This window comes from Pezoporus wallicus, unplaced genomic scaffold (assembly GCF_028554395.1).
Source record: "Pezoporus wallicus isolate ANWC-B61680 ecotype Strahan unplaced genomic scaffold, APGP_CSIRO_Pwel_v1 scaffold_13428, whole genome shotgun sequence".
Taxonomy (NCBI): domain Eukaryota; kingdom Metazoa; phylum Chordata; class Aves; order Psittaciformes; family Psittacidae; genus Pezoporus; species Pezoporus wallicus.
In genome coordinates, this window is record NW_026637482.1 from 239,777 (window position 1) to 254,980 (window position 15,204).

Here is a 15,204-nt window from a genome sequence, read left to right on the forward strand (position 1 = left end):
TGTGTAGCAGACGGGAGCAGTTACTGAGTCCTTTCTACTAAGTGGGTAAGACGGGAAGTTACGAACTAGAGACAAAATGATGCAGAACTTTGTAAGTAAGAATTTTAAAGTAGCAATTATCGTTATCTAATGATAAGAGAATAATTGCTGTCACCCGATCTTGGGTTTCTTTGAAAACTCTTAAATCATTAGTATCAGAAGTCACAGCTACTCGTTATGCTATGGATCAAGGTAATACCATCCCCTAAGTTCTTGCAGTGACATCAGAGCCCAGTAGAATGACTGCTCTGCCTCACTACCCATGAAAAGAAGTGAGGAAAACCAGTTAAATCTGTACATACAGTGCCAGCTCACGTTGAACTCGTTCAAGTTGAACTTGAGCAAGGCTTTTGATGGCAGGTATGAAAAAACACAAAGAAACCCATCCCAGCAGCTCTTGCCGTACCTGCTTCGTAGGTGGTGGCGTGTGCGGTCATGCTCCAGGTGCTGGACCGCCGGCCTTTGGTGACCATGACGGAGAACTCGTACATGGTGTTCGGCTTCAGGCCGATCACAGTGTGGCTCAGAGCAGTCGTATCTGCCGACTGCAAAGACAGACAGCGGAGAACATCTTAAAGACACTCTTTCTGCTAGTAGCTAAGCAAAACACGGTTACAGGATTCCCTTTTCAAGCAAAATAGCTCTATTGCTACTGCATACCTTAATGGGAATATTTTTAGTACCACAAGCAGTTGAATAAATTATTGTGATGCTTTCTCTTTGCCTATTCCCACATAAAGCAATTTGCTGTGCCTTGTTTTCCGCATGTAAATTGGAAGCTAACCCTATGTCTTACGTCTATGTCTGTAGGAGGACAAAAAATTGCAATATTTTCATGAGTAAAACACCCATTTTCAGCCTCTTTGATAGGTTCCTGCTAAAAAGAAGTTTTAATTGCTGATTTTGCTGATTTTTGCTGATTTTTAGTAGAGGTTCAGAAAACATTCTTATCCCAAGAATGGTCCTTACTAAGGCTTCCTGGTTTCTGAAGTTAACATGTATTTATGATAAAGATCAAAATATGACCTGAACTGCTGCATAAAGTTGCATTTTTGTATTCACAAAACACACTTTTTCTTGGTTAGATACAACATGTTTATACATTATATTATATCTGTCTCCCTGTGATATGTTATGAACAGCTAAACATATCGATGTTGATGTGAATATTAAATTGTTCATTTATTTTTAACTGATTTATCTTTTTACCTCAGCCTGCAGCAAGGAGCAATTTGAGCTCAAACTAGTGTCAGAGAAGACAAGTCAGAAGAAAATTGTCAGGTAAATTGGTGGCAATTGGGTAAAATCAATTCCCACGCTCTTCAGTTACAGAGCCTGGTGTGCAGTCCTCCAACATCCACAACTTATAGGACAGTGAGTAAATGTGGAGCACATTTTTACAAGTTTATATACCTATAGACTGAAGTTAGCTGAGTAAGGACAAGATACACGTGGCTTTCGATCAGAAGAGTACCTTGATGCTCACATTTGAGAAGTGGTTCACAACAAGGTGCTTCCTGGCACGCACCAGTAGTGCCATTCTGATGCTAATCATCAGGCGATTCAAAGATCAATTGACCTTTACTGAAAATGGGACATCAAGTTTCCACCACACCACAGAATAAAGCAGAAATATTCAAGCAGGGTGTGTGTGGGGGGAGAAATTTACTTTGCAGAGACATTAATTCAGAGCAGCCTTGTGAAGAAGGGCTTGGGGGTGTTGGTCGGTGAGAAAATGAACATGAGCCGGCTTCAGTGTGAGCTCACAGCCCAGAAAGCAACCGTATCCTGGGCTGCATCCAAAGGAGCGTGACCAGCAGGTCGAAGGAGGTGATCCTGCCCCTCTGCTCTGCTCTTGTGAGACCTCACCTGGAGCACTGTGTGCAGTTCTGGTGTCCTCAACATAAAAAGGACATGGAACTGTTGGAACAAGTGCAGAGGAGGCCACGAGGATGATCAGGGGACTGGAGCACCTCCCATATGAAGACAGGCTGAGAAAGTTGGGGCTGTTCAGCCTGGAGAAGAGAGGCTGCGTGGAGACCTCAGAGCAGCCTTCCAGTATCTGAAGGAGGCCTATAGGGATGCTGGAGAGGGACTCGTCATTAGGGACTGTAGTGACAGGACAAGGGGTAATGGGTAAAAACTTAAACAGGGGAAGTTTAGGTTAGATATAAGGAGGAAGTTCTTTACTGTGAGGGTGGTGAGGTGCTGGAATGGGTTGCCCAGGGAGGTTGTGAATGCTCCATCCCTGGCAGTGTTCAAGGCCAGGTTGGACAGAGCTTTGGGTGCCGTGGTTTAGTGTGAGGTGTCCCTGCCCATGGCAGGGGGGTTGGAAGTGGATGATCTTAAGGTCCTTTCCAACCCTAACTATTTTATGAATCAATGATGCTGTGATTAATGGCTATATTTGCCTATGTGGTATGCTGTTTTACCACAAGTGCTCTCACATGTTTTGCATGCTTCTTGATAGGAAGACTTAACGCAGCACCAGATTTTATCATCTTTATACTCAATTAAAACTCCTATTTCTTGGAAATTAGCAAGTTTGCAACTTACCTGTACTAAGGGTTTACTCCAGCAGAGAATTTCCCTCTGTTAAAAGTCTTATTGAAACAAAGATATCACTTAAAAGTGTTCATAAACTATTCTGCCAAACTACTTGGCCACTCTCCAGAGATGGCAAAATCTACCGGCTGGAGTTTATATAAATTATTATTTGAATAAAGCTGGATTTTAACATAGAGAAAAATAATTTTCTCCCCCAGGAAATATTTCGCGAGAAAGAAAATGATTTACAGCATAAAATACTCCTCAGCATGACTGAGAGTAACTAAAACTGGTAACTATCACTGCAGAAGTCCTTAGACACTACAGTCAGGAAAAATTCACATGGAAAGAAACAATAGGGTTTGAACCTATTCCTGGACAAAACGGCCTTTAGTGGAACATATCGACGTTGGGTTCTTTTTTGTGAAAGGAAAGTTATTTGTCTCCAGCTGCGTGTTTTTCTTTGACTCTTTTGCTCAGTACTAAAAATTAGCATTTCAACAGTAGAAACATCCTTGAAGTTAGTATCACATTGAGATGAAGGGGTGTGTAACTGTAGCAAGTACCTTTAGTAATACCACTGGATAGCTGTCTGGGACAGTTTGCACAAAGTAAAGCTGACAGGGCAAAGTTAAATTCATAAACTTCCCACTTCGATGAGAAAGGCTAAACCCTTCATCATGTTTAGATACGTGGTTCTGAAGTGGCAGGAGACGTTAATGGGAAAACCTCAAAAGACTTGGAAATTCAATGCCAAAGCACAGGCAAGTGCTTTGGGAACCTAACTGGGAGCCTCATCCAAACCCCTCTGAAGAAGGGAAGTTTTCTCCACTGTTTTCAAAGAATAACATGATAGGGTTTTATCAGTTTCCTTGAAAAAGTGTGTTTATTTCAAGAAAACAGACCCTCTTGAAAGATTTTTGATTGTTTCTGCTTTTGGGTGAGAGAACTGCAATAAAAGAATCAGACCGGCTCTTTACACGTTAAGCAGAGACTGCCCAAACTAGAGATGGTGGCAAAAAATGGTGACTTCACTCTTGCTCCTCTTTAGTCTCCTGCATCTGAACATCTTCCAGAGCCCTGCGTGTGGGTTTGTGAGAGATGTCCACCTACTTGAATAGCAGAAGGCCATTGAGCTTGACACCTCCAAACAGGACATGCTTCTCCTAAACCCTGGATTAAATGGGCTATTTTTGATCATTTTCATTTGTCACCCACCATTTTCCCGTGCATGCAGCTCCCTGTATGCATTAGGAAACTAGAGAAAATGTTATGACTGACTGTGAGTGGCAAAATATAATGCTGTTTTTTCTTGAGCTTTGAGTTCATCGCTAGAGCTGCACTTCCTGTGCTATACTACTCTATTTGCTGGGCATGGAAATCCATCTCTAAATAGGAGATGAAGCAAGGTAAGGCATTCAAAACATAGCAATGCATCATTTTGGCACCCTTAATTACTTACAAGCTTGTTACAACTGCATGAGCATACAAAATTTATGTCTAGTATTGCAGGTCACCATGTCAGCAGCTGAAGTTGCCCTGAGTATGGCAGTAGATAGAAAAGCAAGGTATGGACTTTTATACCTTGTAAAGATGTACTATTATTTAAAAGCTTTACAGGGGTCAGCACCTTCAGCAAAAATACAGCTGGCCTGAGTGGGCTTTTCAGCTGGCGTGAAGGCAAATCAGATGTAATGAAATTGAAATGAATAGTTTGTGGCAGCACACGGACTCAGCCAAGCACCAGTGAGCCAGATTCTGGTGGAAACATATCCTGGGAGAGCTGAAAAAAGTCACTCAGAAAAGGGATTGAAGGCAAAAGCTTCTCCATCATCAATCCCACGTCTCCCAATCTGGATTGATCTCAACATCAATCTGTAGGACAGGTGTACCCCAAACCTGAAAAAGGTGGAGAGCCATTCTCTGGGGTTTAGAAAGGCCAGCCTATATTCAGACACACCATTCAGGCTCCAATCAGAACAGCCTTAGTGCTGGATAGAGCATAGGCTGTTCCACAATCCCTGTAAAAATGATTTGTATGAGGCTGCTTTTGTTAGGACAGAGAACAGTGAAAAATAAGGCATCCATTTGCAGTATAAAAATACACCCATAGCAAACAACTCACTATGGATCAATATGGTCCTTTAGGCAAGGGAAAACAACTGTTATGGTAGGGCAAGGGAGGAACGACATACTTATCATGGAGAAGGTGGATGCTATATGAGATGCAACATTTAAGCTGACAATAGTGTGGATATATAGCTTATCGTTCAAACCCAAGCAAACTAAAAAGCCTGAAGTCTAAGCTAGCTCCTTTACATTCCCTGTCCTACCACATCTCTTTGCTGCATTTGGTACTGCTTTTGGTGCTGCTTTCATTAGGACTTGAAAAGAAATTACCATAGAGTAGCATGCTCCTGCCAATCCATTCAAATTGTGTTTTCTCATAAACTAGCCTTCATTTTCTGCTACTCGGAATATGCAATACGGGTGGGTGGAATTGTCATACAGTGTGGGTGGGTTTGCAGTTGGTATTTCTTCCTATTCACGCTACACTATTGTGCTCCTAAATCTGTGACTAATTTATGTCTGATTGGTAAAGATTAAAGATCAAAACTGTCAACAATTGGCACGTGGAATTAAACTATGGCACTCATCCAACTAAACACATGGATTTCTAGGGAGCAGTACTTATTCAGGCAAGTTTCCTTTTAATTGAAATGGGAGATTTGGTTGAGGAAAGTTCATAAAAAGCCAATTCAGAGTCTTTGCAAATAAACCACGAACAGATGAAATAGCTCATAAATTCGTAACGTGTTAAAATTTCACCTTATACTTAGCATTTGTTGAATAGCTTGTTCTCCATCGGACCGTGTAGAAGCGAACCTCCGTTGTCTTTTGATTCTTTGGGACAGAGTTATCTGCCCAGATGACCCTCACTGCATCATGCGTAAGTACAACAGCCTGGACACCTACTGGTGGGAGCATGGGGGTGGAGATATCTGGGACTGAGGTAGGGAAATCATCAAGCAAAGGATAAAAATCAACTTCTAATGGATCAATGGGGTCTGGGTCCATACATCAGCAAATGAGCATTCCAAATTAAATGAACAGGTAAGTTAAACAAAGAAAAAGAACAAACAAAAGAAAACAAAAATCAAACAGCCACCAAGGGGCACACATCACAATGGGTTAAATGCATGGCATTAATGAGGAGGAGGAACATGAGGAGAACAGAAAGAAAGGCATTAATGCAAAATGAGAACTCATCAGCAACATTTCAGTCATATCACTACAACAAAACTAAGCAGCGGTAAGTGCTATTTTCCATGACTTGTTTAAATACTTCGAGGTATTCTGTGTTTTCTTCGCACAAGATGAAGTCAATGCACAGTGGCTCTCCCACATTTTCTTCAAAAAATCAAATCATGTAAACAGCACATTATTGGAAACACTGCAAAGTGGAGAGCGTGTCAACTTCCAACCTCATCTACAGACATGACATACCCTCACATGCTTAGAAGTTACTCATGCTTTTCTCTATTGGCAGCCTCTTTTGGGCTCTTCTGTTGATTTAACTTTTTGAAAGGAACGTATTCTGCATCTGCTTAAGCACTTTTAGGCAAAACAGAACATGAAAATTTCACTGCTGAAAGTGCTGAAGTGAAAATCTTGCAGTTGTTTGTTTAATACTGTCAGTGTGTTCCGTGTGCACATATAGGCATGGAGACATGGATTATCTTCAAGCAGGCTTCCTCCTTAAGGAAGAAGCACAGTTCCTCTCCGATGTGTCTGTGACAGAGTGGTCTTTGGGGAGCAAGATGCTGAGCTCCAAGCACATGCCTCAGTAGTGTCAGAAGAAATTTCTGGCTTAGTTATCGAGACAGTGCCACATTCAGTTTCACTCCCAAAAGTTCAGGCCTTTTGAGTGGCGCGCTGAATCATTCAGTTTCCTGAGGCTGTCGAGATCACTGCGGCCATGCTTCTCCTTCTACTTCATTGCAAAGCAGGTTACTCTGAGTCTAAGTTATGAAGGTGTGAGAAAGGGAACAGATGTTGGGTGAGCAGAAGGTTACTGCTGTTGCAGCCAGCAGATAACAACCAACTACCAGTGTAGAGGATTTTTCTTCTGGTCAGTGTTCAGTTTGGCCCCAATGACGTTCAAGCTCTTGGCTTCTCCAGGGATCTGTCTCTGCCCTTTGGAGCTGCATGGTGATGGCACCCATGTGGGAACCAGAATCATATAATAGAATGGCTTGGGCTGGAAGGGATCTTAAAGCTCATCCAGTTGCAACATCGTGCCACAGGAAGGGACACCTTCCACTAGATCAGATTACTCAAAGCCCCATCCAACCTGGCTGAAATACCTCCATCCTTGTGGAAGCACCCAGCCACCTTCTGGCTTACCTGTAAATCCAGACTTACTCATTATTTACCAGCTGTGATTCTTCTACATGCAATTTCAAAATGCTGTGATAAAGTGCAGCAAAAGCACTCCAAAAGGTTGCTTGGTTTGGTTCTGGGTTTGTTTTTTTTTGAGTCTAAAATAATGTGCTAATTAATCAAAGCATAAACCAATCTAATATTTTAATGTTTCCTCATCGAGAGCTGTAACATTTTTTTCTGCTCTATGTGCAGTTGCAGCCCCTGACACTCTTTGATCGCTCCTTTTTTATGGTTTTGTAATTTTTATTCAGAACTTTAGGAGGTTACAGCCTTTGAAAGGAAAAACGAGATAAGGATAAAATTTATAATAAGCCATTTAAACAACCTCATTGCGTTGCTTCCCTCATTGAAAGCTGCTCTATAGGAAGCTTGAAAGTGAGTGTTGATGGAAATGAAGCAACTTTGTTGTTGTAGTGATTCAAAACGCAAAGATGCGATCCACGTGGTGTGGAATGGGCAGCTGAATCTCTTTTTTTACCCCGACCTAGAGAACTGAGCTTCTGCAAGTTGAGTTAACAGCTTCTTTTCCTGAACTGAAGTTTTCAAGGAGAATTGGTGGTGAATTTTGAAAGGTGAGCAATACCTGCTCCTGTTTGGTTTATTTACAAACTCAGAAGTTGATGTGACTGGAGCTCAGTTGGTATTTTAGCAAATATCAGACTTCCTTTTTCCTTTTTCTTTCCCATACTGACAAATGCAGTCCTGCTGTAGAGAAGATTATGAAGACAGGCTGCGTTTAGCCACAAAAAATGGTCAGACCCAATCAATCAAGATAATTCACTTTCTGAAACACATCACCACTGACTTGAGGAAGAGGGAAATGTCTATAATCCAAGGGTGGCTAAAAATAGGCCCCTAAGTACCACCTCGATTTTCCACCAAAGTTTCATTTGTTATTATTTATGCGTAGGCATCTGTCATTTGGTAATTGCAATCTTTTGACAGAAAATAGGTTTTTTTTTTTTCTTCTCTTTGGCGTTCTTTTGTGAATATTGCATGTTATGTAACTGTAGTCTGCACATCATATCCACACCAGCAGGGACTGAAGGATGTCTATGCATGTGCTAAATGGACACAGTTTTTTTGTTTTCTTTGGTGCACAGGATGCATCAGCTCATTTGCTTCTTGGGGAACACAGTTCCTTGTACTTCCCTGCTTTGCTAAAAGCCTTTTTTGAGACGTTCCCCCATGACCAACCCTATCCAGTTTCTCCTTTAAGAGGCTTCATCCTTTGGGTGGGAGGTGGTGGGGATCTCCAGGCACAGACACCTCTCATCAATAAGAAAGAAACACCGAGGTGGACTGCTCACAGATGATCATTAGGGTCCATTCACCAAAACAGAACCCAATCCTGAATTACCTTTTTCACACCTGGCTATCATTTCATTTATGAGAGATTATATACAGACATGAAGTCAAATCCCGATTTTTAAATAGATTCAACAACCAAAATCTTAAAAACCAAAAAGTATGTATGGATCCTAAGACAAACTCACTGGAAAAAGGTTTTACAAGACACACATACAGCAAGAACGACCTCTGTATATTCCACACAAGATTAATAATTTTCAGCCAGAAATTCCCTGACACTTATTATATCTAATGTGGCTTGTCACGGTTGCCCTTGATCATGTAATTAATCTGTTTGGTTTATTTTTTCTCCTTCTGACTTTCCAAGATTTCTTATGGGAATACTTCACAAATATGGATAAAAGCTGTTTTTCCTTGTAGAGGCACCGAAGCACCATTTGGTTGATTTATTCCTCGTGGTCCACCCAAGCCAGCGTCAGTGATCGGGTTTGCTCTCAGTGACACAGCTCCCCTTCCAGGAAGCTCTGAACACCATGGGTGAAACACTGGAAAAAACCTTCACCAAATGATGGTGCCAATCAGAGGAAAAACACATGTTTTGATTCCCCCCCCATTTTTCTGTTTTCCCCTCTCATTCCTGTTCTTTTAACCCCTCGTCAGTCCCATCAACCCACCACTGATGGCAGAAAAACCACATGGCAGACTGGAAGACAATACTACATAAGAATACGTCTGATTTTATAACTTTGCCAGCATCCCAAACATGCATCTGTGAAAAACAGCTGCTTGAAAGCAACCTGCTCTGCTACTGCTGGGTAATCCCTTCTGTTAGCCTTATCCTGCCAGGGAAGTCCCATCAGTATGTTCCTCCGCCTTCTGCAGCCCCTCTACATGCTTTTGTAGTTGTGCATGATGACAGTGTGCTCTTAACTAGTCAGTTTTAATTTAAACTGCTTTAAAAATGAATGGTACAAAAATAATTTCATCTGGGCTTAATGCAGCCAAGCTGTCGACCAGAATTCTGCCCTGACCTTTAAATATTTAAATTGTTTGGGGGTCATGCTTCTCACAAGCCAGGTTGCACTAAAAAGCAAGTACTTCTGAGCATCCCATTAAATTTACACAGCCAGTTCGTGGAAAGGCTAATTAATTCCTTCTATCTGTATAGTTGCAATTAAGTAGAAAGCGCAGCTGATTTATTCTAGCAGGACATGGTGGTTGCTGAACTCGTTTCTTCCATTGCCTTGACCAAAATATTTTGCCCAGTGTGCAGTTCTGTAAGGCTGATGTTCACTGATGGGGAGCAGATTATCTGCAACTCACCTGTCATTGACCTAGTGGTTGCACTTTCATACAGAGGCACCCCTTCTCCTGCATTGTTAAAGGCCTTCAAGGAAATCACATAGTGGGAACTTGGCTCTGCAGGAGAAAACAAACAAGGCAAAACAGATCACAAAATATTAAAGTCAGATTCGGGATGCAGACCAGGCAAGTGTTTTCCTGAAAAGCAAGAAGAAAGGAAATGAAGTTAAGCAAACACCAGTGCAAAGCAAGCAATGAACGCAATGGTTGCTCATCATTTTTGTTTTCTTTCCAAAGGCTTTATTTATCTCAATATCCTGGGTTTATCTTCATCAATAGCAAGGTAAAGTTCTCCTTTAAACCACCTGCAGCTTTGCCTGTGTAGGAAAGCTGGAACCAACTTTGGGCATCAGCTGTAAGTCCAGAGGAAGCCTCAGATACGTGCAGAGCTACATGGAGGTGAGGGATGCTGAGGGTTGCCAATGCCTTCCTCAGGATGGACCTGGGGGATCCAGGGTTGTGCCTGGTCCTGAACTCCAGCTGGCAGGGAGGCATCCATCCCTGTGCAGCTCCTCATGAGGATGTGCTGCTGCCTGGAAACGAGGTGGGAAGAGACGGGTGAGTGTCACCAGTGATGAGTTGCCTTGGAAAGCTGAAGTTCTGTAGTGAAGCACCGGTGTCCAGCTCTCCAGTGCTGCTTGCTGGAACTTGTGCTCCTGAAGCCGTCCCAGAACAGTTCATGCAACCCGGCAGTCACTGTCTGGATGCTGAGCAAGAGCCTCCCTCCCTAATTTCATGATGTCAGAATTACAACGGTAACAACCACTTTATCCCTTTTTACCTCACGGACAGCTCCTCATCCTATGTTGGCAAATATGAATCACAGAACCACGGAATGGTTTGGGTTGGAAGGGACCTTAAAGCTCACCCAGTTCCAACCCCTTGCCACTGGCAGGGACCCTTTCCACTAGAGCAGCTTAAGAAGCCTTCTCTTCTCCAGGCTGACCCAGCCCAGCTCTCCCAGCTGGAGCACTTCTCCAAAGGAGGACGTGGTAGGAAGCAAATAGCACACGGGAATTAACTTCTGGGTTCACGGACATGCTGTGCTGGTTTGTGCGTCCTCGTTTAACATGGGGCTACTCTTAACGTATCCCTAAATGAAAACAAAGTGAAATCTGCATGTCAGCGCCACGTTGGTTTTTTCCTACTGTTTTCTGAGGAAAAAAGGCAATCCGTTTTGCTGTCTTTATTCATGTAATTCACTTCATCCCCCCCCCCATTTCTTTTTAAGCTGTTAATTCTATTTGCACAGGAGAAAATCGCAGCGGAATACCCAGGGCGCTCATTCACCTGCCGAAGATGAGAACTGCCTCCTCGAAGTTCTTTACTGAAAAATAACAAATGTTTGCATGCGAGGAGGCATTTATTAACATGACATTCTGAAAGACCTGCCACAAAATTACATATTTTATCTACATTAACACCAAATCAGCCCAGCGTGATTAATACTGTTACAGTGAATCTGAAATGAGTAAATAATCTTTAAGTACTTCTTGCATATTGTTACTAATATCCTTTCTACCCATGTATTTTGTATTTCGTTTTACGTTCGGAAGAAACAGTGACATATTTGTTTAATATTCAGGTGGCTTCTATGCTTCTATTGCAAAACAGTTAAACTTTAAAAATTGCCAAATGAAGGACCGGTGCATTAATAACTGCCTGTGCTAAGTGCAGTATGGTTATTAATTCAGCTGTTACTCACTGTAACATCATTAGTCATAAAGAAATTATTCTGTATTCACAGAGATGTAGTATACATTTTCATCTGATTTCCACTTGGTATTAGCATACTACTTTTAATTTCTAATTTAACTAAGTGTTGTAACTCTCCAGATTCCACATGAAGATTTATTTATTGGGACACAAAGTCATTATTTAGCTGAGTTTAATAACAACACATTCAGTAGTAAGAAGAAAGACGGACTCCATCTCTTCCTTCTACCCAGCTGTTGTGCTTATTTATGAGTTTTGAAAGACGTGACAGAGCGATGTAAGGTATTAATACAGACCACTCACTAAGGTACACTGTGAGAAATGCAGAGAATATGAAAAAAATGAAGTTTAAGGGCTTTGAGATGTGCCAGATGTTTGCCGTTACCAGCAGTGAGCTAAGTGACTATACTGAAAAGGACACCTAGGGACAGACAGCAGTTTAATCTTAGTGTTTTCCGTAAGTTAGACACATGGTTTAGCTAATAGGGGCTGTCCATATAACAGTTGAAGGGACAAGCACTTCTGTAGAGCAGTTTATCCCATGCTAAGGTAGATATTGAAGAAATAGAAGATGAGTCGTGCTCTAAGGGCTGGTACATATCTCCACTGATAAAGACCAGAGCAGGAATGTCTGGACTTCACTTGACTCAAATTTGAATAATGAGGCATTAGCCAGAGAAGAATGTTACCCCAAACACTGACTTTTTAAATGTGAAAGATTACTCAAGAAACCTGATTCTAGAAATTACTGTTGAAGTCCCCAAAGCCCCATAGGACTGTTATGTCTAATCAAAATACATTGTGAATTCCCCAATAATGAATAAGCAAAATGGGTGATTTACTATTAATTTGATCATGAAAAATATACTCACAGAAACTGATAAATTAGGTGGAAAAATGTGATGAGTTCATGGAAAATTTAAAAATGGAGACTATATAGCACATACTTCATTATAACTGCCCATATAGCACAATATATAGTTCAACAAATTTTATAACTCTAACAGACTGACATATGATATATGTTTATAACTAGTTTGGGTAAGGTTACATTTGCAAAAATGAGCTAAGATTAGGGTGAGGATGTGATCTGTCACTTTCTGTTAAAAACAGAGAAATTTCAGGTGCTCAATTTGAGCTGCTGCTAACTGGAGCAATAAATAATTGCTCGAGTCCCTCTTAGATAATACGGAAATAGGCAATTTGCCACGGTACAGTGTTTGAACACAGTACCGGAGTTCTTATAGCCCAATAGTCCAATGCAATGGAAAAGTGAGAAAAACATTAATTTTCTAATGTGGCGGTTACTTTTTGAACTGCATTGTATATTAACAGTACTTACAAGGTCACTCTGGTGCCCTTTTTGGGAAAATGCCACTGACTGGAGTGGGAGTCGGAAAGCTTTTTAGTGTAAACCTACGAATAAATGCAGCAGCTAATGGAACAGGAGGTTCATTAACACTCCTGGCAGAAACAATGCAAAGAAACAATGAAACATAGGGTTTAGAGATAACAATATCATAGAATCCCAGACTGGTTTGTGTTGGAAGGAATATTAAAGCTCATCCAGCTCCAACCCCTGCCACGAGCAGGGACACCTTCCACTAGAGCAGCTTGCTCCAAGCCCCTGTGTCCAACTTGGCCTTGAATGTTTCCAGGGATGAAGCACCCACAACTTCTTTGTGCAACCTGTTCCTGTCTCTCACCACCCTCATACTGACAAATCTTTTCCTAATGTCTAATCTACATCTCCCATCTGTCAGCCTCAACCCATCCCCTCAGTTAAAAAAACTTCCATTTGCAAGAATTCAGAGGTAAGTCCTGAATTTTACTCCACTGATCACGGATAGGAACTCAACTCTATAATAAGGATATTACCATTTGTATTTGCTATTCTGGGCAGAATTATATTTTTTTTTTTAATATTTTTTTCATTTTATTTTTTTTTTTCCTGACAGAAGACATCTCTTCTTGCCTTTGAAAAAGCTGAGCAAAGACGTCAGCATTAGCCAAGAATTGCCATGCCAGTGTTGGTGTGGAAAATAAAGTTGTATTCTGCAGTTCAACTTAAAAAACCCCAAAGGACGAGAAGTTCAAACTAAACATGAACACAGTCGATTTTTTTCTACTGACAAGTGTTACTGGAAGGAAAATAATCAACAAATACCAACTTATTTAAGATACCACAGTTATTCTTTAACGTGGTAAAATTGTGACATCTCTACAGCCATTCCATGGTGTCTTCCAACAAATGCTGAGTTTTCATGCATAATTTAAATATTTTCTTAAATATAAATATGAGATATAATCTTGACAACTAGATGTGAACTCCAGCCCAAGGAAAGCTCCTCACCTTAACGTGCAGTTTTGGACAGAGGGTGGCATACTCAGCTGATTTTGCAGATCAGCTCATTTCTCTCTCAGGCAAAAATTCATTCTCAAGTCATCTTCTCACTTCCCAGTATAACAATTACCTGGCACAAGGGACCTGCAGAGTGCTCGACAAATTGGTCGCCTGGGAATGCTGAACATAAGCTGAGCTCTCCTGGTCACCAGGAAAACACTCGATCCATTCTCACCACCCACTGCAACTGTCTTAAACTTAAAAACATCTGCATTTCTTCAGATGCAAAGTAGCTAATAAAACAGCAATAAAAATAAGTTCTATGTCCAATGATCCCCTCCTAATGCCTTTGTCAGGGCCTTTCCTGATCATAAACAGAAGTGAATTTCCAGGACATGGAACTGTTGGAACAAGTCCAGAGAAGGGCCACGAGGATGATCAGGGGACTGGAGCACCTCCTGTATGGAGACAGGGAAAGTTGGGGCTGTTCAGCCTGGAGAAGAGAAGGCTGTGTGGAGACCTCAGAGCAGCTTCCAATAGCTGAAGGGGGGCTATAAGGATGATGCAGATGGACGCTTCATTAGAGACTATAGTGATAGGACAAGGGGTGATGGGTTAAAACTTAAACAGGGGAAGTTTAGATTGGATATAAGGAGGAAATTCTTTCCTGTGAGGGTGGTGAGGCACTGGAATGGGTTGCCCAGGGAGGTTGTGAATGCTCCATCCCTGGCAGTGTTCAAGGCCAGGTTGGACAGAGCCTTGGGTGCCATGGTTTAGTGTGAGGTGTCCCTGCCCATGGCAGGGGGTTGGAGCTGGATGATCTTGAGGTCCTTTCCAACCCTAACGATTCTATGATTCTATGATTCTCTGAAGTAGCAGTTTGCTGACATCTGATCACTTTTACTCTCCTCGAGCATTAGTGTGAATCTCTGAATATAATACAACAACATTCTCATGCTGCCACAGCTTCCTGAGGAGGAAAACTGCCATCGCTACAGCATTTTCTTTTCCTTTTCCTATACTAAGATGTTTTTAACTGTAGGCTACGGAAGTGCACCCTTGGGATGGCAGAGACAGTAATAAGGTATCCATCAGGAGGAGCAATACCTTCCCTGTAGACAATGTCAAAACAAAGATACCTTGTCAAAACTGATGCGGTCTGACAAGCAAAAAAAAATCCATTAGCTATTAGTTCAACCAGGCCAAGGGCAAGGTCCTGCCCCTGGGTCAGGGCAATCGCAACACAAACACAGACTCGGGGTGGGGGGGACGGGATGGAGCAGCCTGAGAAGGACTTGGGGTTTTGGGTGAGAAGCTCCCCATGCCCCTCTGCTGTGCTATGGGGAGACCTGAGAGCAGCTCCAGTGCCTAAAGGGGCTACAGGAAACCTGGAGAGGGGTGTGGGGCAAGGGCCTGTAGGGACAGGCCAAGGGGAATGG

The 15,204-nt window shown here is 41.9% G+C and overlaps 1 protein-coding gene across 1 annotated transcript in view; it reads right to left on the reverse strand.

Moving 5' to 3' along the window:
- Positions 1–15,204, reverse strand: part of DCC (DCC netrin 1 receptor) — a 602,355-nt gene that overhangs the window by 67,424 nt on the left and 519,727 nt on the right. Inside the window, exons 16-18 of the mRNA XM_057405653.1 lie at positions 9,667–9,762; positions 5,416–5,654; positions 446–584 (exon numbers count right to left, since the gene is read on the reverse strand). Coding sequence (XP_057261636.1) covers positions 446–584; positions 5,416–5,654; positions 9,667–9,762 — 474 coding nt within the window. The remainder of the gene's footprint in view (positions 1–445; positions 585–5,415; positions 5,655–9,666; positions 9,763–15,204) is intronic.